Genomic DNA, 11,949 nt, shown 5'->3' on the forward strand with positions numbered 1-11,949 from the left:
TCAAGACCTACATTTGTACTCTTGTCTCCTCCCTTGCCTCATTCCTTGCCCTCTCCTCCTCTAACGTCATCCATCTCTCCAATCTCTATTTATTAAGCCCAACATCGATCGGGTTACAAATACCACGTTGTCTAGCTAACTCACACATCTTTTCTTTATGATGTTTAATGAATAGGTTGACATAGTCAGGTCCATATCCTCTCTTCCGTGCAATTACTTGCATCTTCTTCAGTTTATCCAAGAACTTAGCTTGACCATCATAACATTTCCACCTGTAATTTCTAGTGCTCTGTTCAAACAGAAAATTCTATCATATATGTCTTAGCAAAAGAAACAAAATATGATTTTATGTTTACCATAAAAATAACCAACCTCATTATACTCAACCATATGGCTACAATAATAGCCTATTCCAAGCTCTGAAGGGACTAGGCCATAGTTAGATTTAACACCACATTCGCACATGATAGGAGGTGCTTTGTAAATTACCCTTTATTTCTTCTTTTTCTTAACCTTTCGTGGTTCTTCCGGCCATTGATTCTTAGGACCATACAACCACTCCTTGAAACGACACTTCGCCATTAAAAACACCTAAATAAGAAGACATTAGTACATGAACACATATAGCTCAATATTTCAACACATACACACTTACTTCATGCTTGTTTGGACATACAAACTCCAACGTATTCTCAGGGTTTATCATAGCTCGATCTCCACAATCGCACAGAAGAGGTTTCTCGAGTCGTCTAATTACGGCTAGGTGCTTTTCCTTAGCCGTCATTGGCGGAGGGTTAGGGTGGTGGAACCCACCGCTTGAAGTGTTCACGTGGATGTTGCCCTCTAAACCAATCATCAAAAAGGAGGTACCTAGGATTAAACTTGTCTGCACCATCGATCCACTAAAAGAAAAAACACCTCTCATGGTCCGACACAACGAGATTCCAACATAATATTAGTAGCATATTTACATAAATAAAGAAAAAAGATAGTGAAAATAATTTCTTACATTAAAACGCCTGCATGTGTAGAAGCAACGCGCCGCTGTGTCCGGATGTTTCGATTAAAAAACATGGGCCGGGAAACCACAGTCATAGTTAGGGACAGGGAGGTCGGGAGGGACGGGGGTATCTTTGCTAGACACGTCGGGGTATAATTCTCGAGGACGACGCCGTTTTCGCCAAAACTCCTCCCAAAACATTTCTTGCATGTAACAAAACAGATGTAATTTAACAAATATAAATCAAAACATCATAAATAAATGTCAATGAGAACCATAACTACAATACAACCAATTTCGTTCTAAGAACCCAAAGCAGTTAACATTAAACCATAAACCTAGGGTTTCTCATTTGATGCACAATAATAAATCCATAACATAACTACATGCGTCTAGGTTTGTAAGCTTTTTCACGCCTTGGCATTATCCTATGGTTCTATAATACATATATTGATGGATACAATAAAACCCTAAGTGATGACAATTATTACGTTCAAAAATCCGACTAATACATACCAAATTGATACGAAAAAAAATTAGGAGAGGAGCGAGGATACCTTGCTCTCGAAGATCTACGGATCAAATCAAAGTTTTCAAGGTCCAATATACCGATTCGTGGTGTAGGGTGAAGTGGGAAGAGAAAAAACCTGAAAGGAAGGAGAAAGAAGAGGAAGAACATCGGGCAGGAAGGTTGGCCGGGGTTAAATGACAGTGAGCTCGGCGTCAGAGTGACTGGCGTCGAGATCACTGCCATGTCATCTACCATGCCCAGAAGCTCGGCGTCAGCACCAATAGCGCCAAACTAAGGGTTAATTTTTTAAATTCTTTCCATCGAGGTATATTTGTGAGAAACTTTTAAAAAACAGGGTCAAAATGTAAAAAATTCGGATTTGGAAGTGATGACTTTTGCAACTAGGCCTTGTTTAGATCACTTTCAAATTTCAAGTTTTTTCACTCTCTCTCCATCACATCAATTTTTGGACGTATGCATAGAGTATTAAATGTAGGTAAAAAAATAACTAATTGCATAGTTTGGTTGTAAATCACGAGACGAATCTTTTAAGCCTAGTTAATCCATGATCGGATAAAGTTTGTCAAATATAAACGAAACGTGCTACAGTGTCCGGATTACAAAAATTTACAATATAAACGAGGCTCTACTAGGAGGAATCTAGGTAAAAGCCTATAAATGCCCATCTTGCGTACAGGTAACATAACGCGCGCGCAAGCGCAGCCACTGTGGAGGGATGGTTTTTCTACAGTGGAGTGGAGTAGATTAGAGTAGAGTAGTTGGTGCTAGGTCCCATCAGCATCTGCATCTAATTAAGCAAGCGAGATTAACGCAGCCGTAATCAGCGTACTAACTAAGGGCGCGCGGCCTGATTACTGCTGGTAAAACTAGAGCAGAGCACAGCTGATGGCCGGCCGGCCTCCTGAAAAGGACTGGGCGGGCGGCCGGGCAGTGAGTCAGAGCATGCACGTACCGAGTGAGCGATCAGGCGGCGCGTGTGGGCGGCACGGCAACGCAACCCAGCACGCCGGACCAGGGCCAGGCGGCCAGGCCCCGGGGAAGGGGACGGAGAGCCCGAGCCGGGCCGGACCCTCACGAATCGCGAGGCAGAGAGAGGTAGAGAGACCCCACCCCACCCAGAGACTGCGAGCCCCCGAATTGCTGCGCGCCTGCGCCCACCTGGTCAGACGCACGGGGGACGGGGGTGACTACTAGCTCGGGTCCCCTGCCCGCTGCCCGCACGCCGCGACGCCCAAACGCAACCAAAACCACCACCCACGGCACCCGCCTCTTTTTCTGCTCTGAATTGCTGCCTCCCCCGCCCTTGTGCGTAGCGCCAGCCGGCAGCTCCGCTCGCGCTGGCTAGCTGCTCCAAATAGCAAGCAAAGGGAGCCAGCCAGCCGTCACGCCCGCTCGACACCCCCACCAGACCAGAGAGGCCAGAGGCCACCGCCGCTCCCGCCCGAGCGAGCGCGTGCGCGGTCCATGCGTGCCAATTGACTCGCGACCACGAGCACGCTCTCAGCTCTCTCACTCAGTTTCAGTCCCAGTCTCAGCCTCAGTCGCTCTCTCTCTCTCCCTCCCGGGGCCTAGCGAGCTCGTCAGCTGCAGTACCTTGCTCCGCCTCCGAGCCCGGCGCGGCGGCGCGAGCGAGCGGGATCTGCTCTCACGGGCGCGTGGCCGTCCATGGGCTGGCCGCCGAGCAGCGCCTGGGACCGGCGACGACGGGGCCTGTCCGCCGCCCTGCTGCTCTTCGTCCTCCTCCTGCTGCTCTTCTCCGCCTTCGGTATTGCACTAAGCCACTCTCACACGCACGCACGCACACGGCCGCAGCACATGCCGAGCCTGAGCTGTCTTGTCTTGTCTTGCCTTTCTGCAGGGACGTGCACACCGGCGAGGGGGAGCGGCGGGGTGGCGCCGACGACGACGACCAAGGAGGACGGGTACTCGTGGTCCTGGGACGGGAGCGGCGCGGCGGCGCGGCGGGGGCTGGTGGGGCCGGGGTCGTCGCCGCCCACGTGCCGCAGCCGCTGCGGGGGCTGCCACCCCTGCCGCCCCGTCCACGTCGCCATCCAGCCCGGCCGGATCTTCCCGCTCGAGTACTACCCGGAGGCCTGGCGCTGCAAGTGCGGCAACAAGCTCTTCATGCCCTGATCGAACCCCTGACCCGGCAACGGCGGCGCCACCTCTCCCTGCTGCGCACACGCTGATGCTGGTGCTTCGCTGGAGCTCACTCTACAGCCACGACGATGCAGCTGCTGCCTGCACGTACTGCACGCAGGGGACTAGAGGAGGCTAGCTCTACTGGTGCTGCTGCTGGTGTAGAGAGGGACATGGAGAAACACGGCAAGGAAAAAAAAAGAAGGTTCTTGGTGAGAAGAGGACACGAGACGAACAAGAAATTTGCCCGAGATAACAGACCATGGAACATGGATGGAGGCCTCGATTCTAGTACCATTCTAATGATTGGAAGAACATTTGCAGAGTTCTTGGAGGCTGATACACGAGCTAGTCTGATACTCCCTACTCTATGTTAAGTAACCGGTTGTGTGTTGTGAGTACAAAGAGAGAGAGACGTCGGTGTCGCCATTTTTGTTCTTCTTTTTCTGCCTTCTGCTTCCTGCCGTTTCCTTTCGCTACAATTCTTGGGATGTAGTCCCTGCGATTATGATCTGTGCTGTGATTCTGTGGACTTCTTGGTCGTTCGGACATACTGACTTTTATGCGATTATGATCTGTGCGATGGTCATCCAAGCATAATAACTTTGATCATCTTGTACTCTTAAGTTATTCTAAATCTTTGTCATCTCGTTGCTCTGGATAGATCGAGCTAGGGGATGAGACCTGAAAACCATTTCTTCCTTCAGGCCCTTGCCTGTCATCAGGGCAGGGTTGTCTAATCTCCATCTTATGGCCAGTGCATCCGTGCAGTCAGGAGGTACTGAAAACATTCTCAGACAATATTGGTTTGCATGAGTCAGGTGACTTATTAAGTCAGAGTGACTGAAAATCAGTGTAAGTCATGCCCGTTTGGTTGTAGATGATTTATAAGCTCATTAAAGATGTGGGCGCACGTAGGAAAGTGTGACTTATAAGTTTTAAGAAGGGTGAACCAACTTAAAACTTATAAGTTGGGGTGACTTATAAGTTGGTGGTGTTTGACAAAATAAATCATTTATTTCAATTTTTAACTTATAAATAGGTGATTTATTTGTAACTAAACATGCCATTGTGTCGTCTAGCTTCGACTTACGGAGGTGAAGCTGCCTTTCCGATACCTTTGCTCCGACTTTGGCTTTGGCTTACGCGGTTGTGCAGTAAAGCAAAGGTACTAGCACAGAACAAACCCATAGGTTGCGGGAAGAGAGATCGATTTAGGTACTCCCTTCATCTAAAAATGAAGGATACATGTCATTCTCGATAAGTTAAGTTTTTAAAGTTAGATTAAATATATATAAAAATATCAAAATGTATGGTGCATATTAAACATCATTAGACATTCTATTAATAGTTAAACATTTTTTTTGTAATAAATATATTTAAGCAGTACAAGTACTCAACCTCACAGAAAAGCAGGTCGAGCGAGCCCCCAAACGATGAAAAGATGAGGAAAGGGGGAAACAGTGGCGCGAATAACAGGAGGATGTAGCCATACAGTACTTGAGCCCAGCTTTTACAGAAGCTACTCGACTCCTCGAAATAACCATACACAATGTCAAGCAACAGTGGCTACGCCGGCCTTTTCCTCGTCTCTGCCACAGCCAGTGACACTATGCTGCTGCTGCTTTACTCGCGTCAAATCAACATAAGTTCCCTAGAGCTACTTTTGTTTTTGCTGAAGAAAAAATATTTTACTAATGCTTTTGTTTTTGCTGTCCGAGTCTGAGATCTGAATGCCACATTACATGGGCTAGTAGTAGGCTGATCTACTGCATGCCCATCACTCCATCAGGCCCAGGGCTAGTCATCGTTGCATTATAATCCTTCCTTGGCAGGCTAGGCTCCATTTTTGTGTCATTCAGGCACGCACATTGAGGCCAGCACCTGCAGCTTTCCCTTGCGAAAATGGTGGGTTTGCTCATTGCTTGCTCCTCTTCAACCTTTGCTCATTCCTCTCGCCTTGGACCGTTGGACGCTTCAAATTTCGAGCTAGCGATATTTTTATATATTTATTATTTTTTGAGCAAGAAAATTTTCTGGGCATACTGTTGGGAGGGTGGTGAGGCCTTGTTTTCAAGGGTTGCTCGTCTAAGAGAATCTTATGCACTATAATACTGGAAAAAAAAACTCGGTAAAACTGGGAAAAAAGAATAGCTGCAACTCCGAAAGAAGCCCTGCTAATAGCAGGGACACTGAGCCTTGTCCTCGAGCAATTTTTAAAAGCCTACTGTGAAGCTGGCCGGAGATGGAACAAGAGTCCTAAAAAGGGTTACAGCTTACAGGCTCTCGTCAAGTACTAATGCGTCACTCTCATTTCGTAGCAGCCAGCTGCTGTTGGAATCTGGATAATAATAATGACAAAGATAAGTACAAAAATATTACTAGTAAGAACAACGAGGTCCGTGACGGGCAATTTACTGATATAATAACTACTGCCGTTCCACGCGAAGGCCATCCCCATTTCCATTTAAAGATAAACGGAAGTACATGAGTTCGATTAAGAAGGAAAGAACTACAGAGAGCACAAAACAGAGCTCCTAGCCTAAACTCTGTCTTAGAGTCAGATGGCTAAGGAGTAAGGAGATAAGAGAGCATCATTACAGCCTTAACACCAAGCACCAAGCAAAAGAGAAACTTATTACAGTTCATCCCGATAAGTACTGCTGTTTTACATAGATAGAAGACGCTGCTGAGAAGCACAGTACGTAGGAGAAAGAGCAAAATCTGTGTGCTTATCCAACTGACGAGTGACGACGATGCTCTCCCTGAAAAACTGGCTTCTTGAACCTGTCTACAGTTCTACAGCTCCCGTTTTCTCTCGAAACGAAAAAGGGTGTGAGCAGTGGGCGGTTGGGTTGGGCACCGTCGCAGTTTGCGCCGGCGCAGCTGCCAAAGCTTCGCCTGTTTGCTTTCTTCTAACAGTATTCTTGGGAGCAACGTTGCTTGCTCTTGGAGCAATGCGATGCTCATGCTCATGCTCGCTCGCCCCGTTGCTGTTGCTGTTCCTGTTCGTGAGCAGCGCAACCACTTGGTGCTCGTAGAATAGAACGCGGAGCAGTAACACAGATCCAAGGGACAAGCTACAATCTGAACTTATGAGCCAGCTTACCGCTAAATCTATAGTATTTTTCTCTCATAGTAAAACAGCGTCGACTTTAATACCCGTCGAACGGTCTAGAACGCGGAGCAGTAACACAGAAACAAGGAACAATCTGAAAACAGCCCCCCAGCTGTTGGTGCTCGTAGTAACAGAGAAACAAGCATCTTTCTTGTCCGACGATGCAGGCCAGCTTCTGTAGCTGGGGAAACATGGGGAGCGACCTGCGTGTCTCGGAGCGCATGCAATGCGCTGCACTGGATTGCCCTGCTGATTTCATTTGGAGAACCAAACGTGATGGTGTGATGGACAGCAACAACTCAGTCAGTCAGTCAGTTAGCCTTGTCAGTTGCACAGTCTAAATATGTTCATGGTGGATGCAATGCAAGTGGATGGTCAATTTGCAGTTTTTGCATTGTTAATTACTACTGGGTTTAGTACTATTTTTCAGTATTTCAGCATAATGCGTGCCTACAAAATTGGCAGTTTCTACTAGTTTTACAGAGCTTTGACATACCTCAAGACATGTTTCGACAGTTTCGCCATCCACGAACACATTATCCGACCAGCAAGTACTATAGTTTATTTCCAGTCGCCGGAGGCCCAAAGACAAATCTCTACTGAAGAAGCTGTGGAGGTCCATATGTTGATGGAAGACTCTGGGCCCATGAAAAGGCACTAGGACTCTCGGGCCATTACATGTCCGTCGTAGCCCATCATTACTGTTCATGGAAAGGAAACACGCCGGCTTTATGGCCTGTTATGTGGTTCACTTTTATGAAACTGAGAGGAAGATAAATCTTATAATAATAAAGTATTTCAAATGATTCTGGCGAATACAAATACTTAGCGTGTTCCTTCTATTTTAACTAGCACAACACCGTGCATTGCCAGGTAAATACAAATTTTATTACTACTTGTTGTTTTTATAAGAGTAGAAAAAAAAGGAAATGATGAACTGAACGCAATAAAATCAAAATAGCCTAATTTTATCTGTCCTCTGAAGAAAAAAAGGCTCTGAACATTCAGATACCAATGTCACCCAAAAGTCATATCATATAGAAAAAAGAAGGAAGGACACTATCCTCTGTCCTCTGAAGCAAATGGCAGCTCTGTCATATTATCTGAATGTGATCAGAAGTTCAGAGCAAGCAAGCTAAGAGTCTCTTTATTTATCCCAGTATTCACAGAAGCACTTTATTCCATATCAACATAAAATGATCCGGGTAACAACATCTCCTACACTGCAAATCAACCACCAAATGTAACCATGCAGCAGTACAACACACATCCAAAAGTGTATCCCTAACAAGCTATCAACTCTATCCTGTCCCGTGGATAAAAACAGTCTAGTGCTACCGTGGGATGCTCCATCCTCAATCTATATCGCCTGACCGACGGCCAGTGAGACCACCACCAGCAGTGGGAGTAGAATTTGCTGTGAAATGGATCCTGTAGAGTTATAAGAAAACGCCAGTAGGTTAGTTACCTGAATCCCTATATGAAAACACACACGCATATCCTCATTGACATCTGAAAGAACTTTGTACCTGGTGCTGCTGCATCGCCTTGGTTAGAAATGCTCTCAGAGCCAGGTGGTGCAGGAGGGCTGTTTGAGGAGGGATGAATACCTATGCTTGCGCAATCTGCGCCGAAGGAACCTACAGTGGTGCCATGAATTATTATGGGATGAAATATGGCAGCCTGTGTTTCGCAAGGCAAATCACTTGTGGCGTTTGATCTTACAGTTCTGAAAGCAAGGCATCATGGTCATGTTGAGAAGGTTGCTGTAACCCTCCTTGCACTCACAGTGGTAGCTGACACCAGAGCCATTCTTCCTACATGTGCCTCCGGCGCCACAGTATGCTAGTTCACAAGCTGTAGGTGTGGAATGGCAGAGGCAGAATTTAAAACAACAGATATGGCATGAAAACATCATGGTTACAGCAAAACCATATATGTTTCAGGAGTAATGAGATGTGGAAATTACGGTCGAGTGAGAAGTTTTTAGGTGCTGGCAAAGGCGTCAGGGCTAGTGCCGGTGCTGGTGCTGGTGAACCACTGAAACATGAGCTGTCAATGGAACCTGAAAGGAAATATCATGATCTGATCATTTGAAATGATATTAGTACGCATCAATAAAACTGTTGCCAGGACAAAAAGAAAGCTGTTGCTATAAGGATATTGATGGATATTCTGGTTAAATTTGTATGTGGCGTTGGAAGATAGAGGTAGCTGCAGGCAATTAATTCAGAAATCACGCGAGGGTGAATGCTGAATTCAATATATATACAGGCTGAATAAATAAATAGACTAATAAAAGGCATCATGTAATTTTCAGCAGCATTTCCTTGTGGCATAAAATGCATAAAGTCACTCCGAAAATGATACTGCACCCGAACACTCCAAAGAATGCCATCCTTTTTCTTACTGATGGAGACACGCCCTGAGCTTACGAAACCGTCTTCTCTTCTAGCAGTAGAAGAGACCATAGACTGACAACGAAACTGAAATGCCACAGAAGGGCCATGTTCGGCTTACCCCATATTCGGCTTGTTCGGCTTCTTTTTTCAGCCGGAACAGTATTTTCCTCTCACAACAATTAAGCCAGAATAGTGTTTTTCAGCCAGTTTCAGCCAAGTTTCAGACCAGCGAACGGGGCCCATATGCATTCAGACTTTTCAGTCCTGATGAAAAGTACTTCCCAAGGTTGACTAAAAAAGGACTTGCCGAACATTACATTAGTATACTTTTCCTTCAAAAAACATTACATTAGTCCGGTAGTCCCGATTGGGTTTGCACGCAATACATGTGGATGCATAATGCGTGCAAAGTACAACTGCAGCCATCAGACTTTTTCAGACGTGTTTCATGTCCTGAAATTTTAAGTCTTGCTATGATTCGGTTCCGAATTCAACATATCCGCCCTGAAGACCTTTGAGCTGGCAGGAGCAGAACATGATCCGGCGAAGTTTGGTATACTAGTACTAGTACCCTACCTACTGAATCTGGCAGAACTGATGATGAGTGCGCACTACTCTCCCAATATCCGTACACACCCGGACTATCAGGAAGCAAATCAGCAAAATTATCATATACTCAAATAAAGCAGACAAGAGAAGACAAGCTGGGGTGGCAGTTAGTTATGCCTATGCGTCGACCCTGACGGCAACAAACAAGAAGGAAGCACGCACGGTGCGGATGGCGGATGGTGTTAGCTCAGATGTGCTGGCAGGCCATTCGTGACTTGTAAGCTAGCCCAACCAGGCAACGCAACACGCGCGACGCGAGAGTGATGACTAGTAAAGAAAGCAGAATATTCAGTGAATCACTGATAGTATATGTATGTGCTGTACTTTACAATACAGAACAGAGGAGTGAGCTGATGGATCGGAGGAGCGTGTCCTGCTTACAGTTGGGGATGACGCAGGGCAGGAACCTGAGGCTGTCGCCGACGTGGAGCTGCGTCCAGCCCGGGCGGCAGTCGCAGCGGTAGCCCAGCGTGCCCGGCGCCACCGTGCAGTTGCCCTGCCCGCAGGCCACCGTGCTGCATATGGAGTCTGCGACCGAATGAGAAGAATCGTCAAGGATCGGGGTTCGGACTTCGGAGAGTCAGGACTCAGGAGGGTGCTCGTCGCGCGCTTACTGATGACGGGGGAGAAGATGGGGGCGAGAGGGGAGAAGTCGTCGGCGGCGGCGACGGCGCTGAGGGCCAGGAGCGCCACCGCCACGAGCGCGGGCGCGGCGGCGCAGGGAACCCCTCCTCGGCTTCCTCCCGCCGCGAGCATCTTGGGGTCGGGGTCGGGGTCGGCTCCGCCGCGTGTGGTCGGTTGTGTTCGTTGGTCGTCGCTTTTCCGTGTGTGGGCGAGCGGTTGCGTTTCAGTGGGAGGGAGGGAAGGGAGGGACGGGGGCGGTTGGCAGGCGAGGCCATGCGGGGCGTGGGAGCTTTTATTGCCTCTCGCCTCCCTGGATTGACTCGGCCGCCGAGGCTCGACGATGCAGCAGCCAGCAAGCAGATCAAGAAATGGCGAAGTCAAAGCGAGCTCCCAGGTGGCTGTGGCGGTGGGCGGCGGCGGCGGTGCTGCCCGTGAGGAGTGACTCGTGGGCCCCATTTGGCCATTTGACAGCAGACGTGTCATTTGTCCTGTGTCCGGTCCTCTCGCCACTGCCGTGTGATTGGTTGTGATTATTTGCTATGTTTTGATAAGGCCGAATCATAAACAGGTACTGTCTAACACTTTTATAAGAGAACTGGAACTAGTCTCATATTTTTTAATTTAAAATAATCATATTTTCTTAATTTAAAATAAAACAATTAAGATCTTGTAGAGATCAAATCAGATTTTTATTATTTTTCTAAAAAATAGAACCCATCTTTCAAATTAGTTAGAGGACTAAACTTATCCGGTTTCAATAGTTGGAACGTATCTGTTACCCGGCTTTCTTGTTGAAGGCTGAAAATCAAACTTATGTGTAACTTGGTGGGCCCTGTAGCCGCTCTATCTCTGTCTGTTATGTTTGAGCGCCACGTGAGCAAACCCACGTGACCAAACCAACACAGAGGGTAAAATGATTGGCTTGACAAAGTTTAATGTGCTAAATATACATGGTTTATAGTTTGTGGGGTTAAGTAAGTCATTCATGATACCTTATAAATAGATTATACTACACAAGTCTGGCTACAAATAAACGAAGACAACAAAATAGGTCCTATGAGTTAGCTCTCTTGGTAGAGCCGTGCATCCATTAAATAGGGTTTTACTTTGTGCTCGTCTAAGCACACCTCCCCAGCCCATGTTGCTGTGGTTCGTTTGTGCGTGGTATACACACTTCAAATAGGGTTTGACTTTTGGAGTGGTCGTTTAGTTACAATGCCGAGCAACGGTTAATTGGTGCTTTCTTCTCGTGCTCATAAAATCTTTGACACATTATTCATGTTGTCCTTTTCTTTTTGCGGATTTCAATTTTTTCGCTCTTCTCTTCACTTCGGACTGTTTTTTTAGTCGAAGGCACCTCCTTTAGTCCTCTCTCACAGATATATATTAGATTTTTTTTCAAAAAATGGAAAGAAAAAAAAAACTCTTGCTCGACATGTTGCCGTTAACCTGAACATTCGTGCATCCGCAGGGACGGCGATGCTTATCCTCTCAACGTTCCCGGACCATAAGTTCGAGTTCAAAC

The 11,949-nt window shown here is 46.8% G+C and overlaps 2 protein-coding genes across 2 annotated transcripts; one reads left to right on the forward strand and one right to left on the reverse strand.

The window, feature by feature from the left end:
* Positions 1 to 2,856: 2,856 nt before the first annotated feature.
* LOC136540618 (EPIDERMAL PATTERNING FACTOR-like protein 4) lies at positions 2,857 to 4,222 on the forward strand. Its single transcript, XM_066532613.1, has 2 exons — positions 2,857 to 3,297; positions 3,391 to 4,222. Exons 1-2 carry the CDS (start codon positions 3,198 to 3,200, stop codon positions 3,663 to 3,665), a joined length of 375 nt encoding a protein of 124 aa, XP_066388710.1. The 5' UTR covers positions 2,857 to 3,197; the 3' UTR covers positions 3,666 to 4,222.
* A 3,559-nt stretch (positions 4,223 to 7,781) lies between these two features.
* Positions 7,782 to 10,898, reverse strand: LOC136540619 (uncharacterized). Its single transcript, XM_066532614.1, has 6 exons — positions 10,415 to 10,898; positions 10,182 to 10,328; positions 8,759 to 8,854; positions 8,515 to 8,646; positions 8,319 to 8,429; positions 7,782 to 8,220 (listed from the first exon to the last, which is right to left on the reverse strand). The coding sequence occupies exons 1-6, from the start codon at positions 10,878 to 10,880 to the stop codon at positions 8,150 to 8,152; spliced, it is 1,023 nt and encodes a 340-aa protein (XP_066388711.1). The 5' UTR covers positions 10,881 to 10,898; the 3' UTR covers positions 7,782 to 8,149.
* Between the last annotated feature and the right edge of the window lie 1,051 nt (positions 10,899 to 11,949).

The sequence above is a fragment of the Miscanthus floridulus genome, chromosome 2, assembly GCF_019320115.1.
Source record: "Miscanthus floridulus cultivar M001 chromosome 2, ASM1932011v1, whole genome shotgun sequence".
NCBI lineage: Eukaryota > Viridiplantae > Streptophyta > Magnoliopsida > Poales > Poaceae > Miscanthus > Miscanthus floridulus.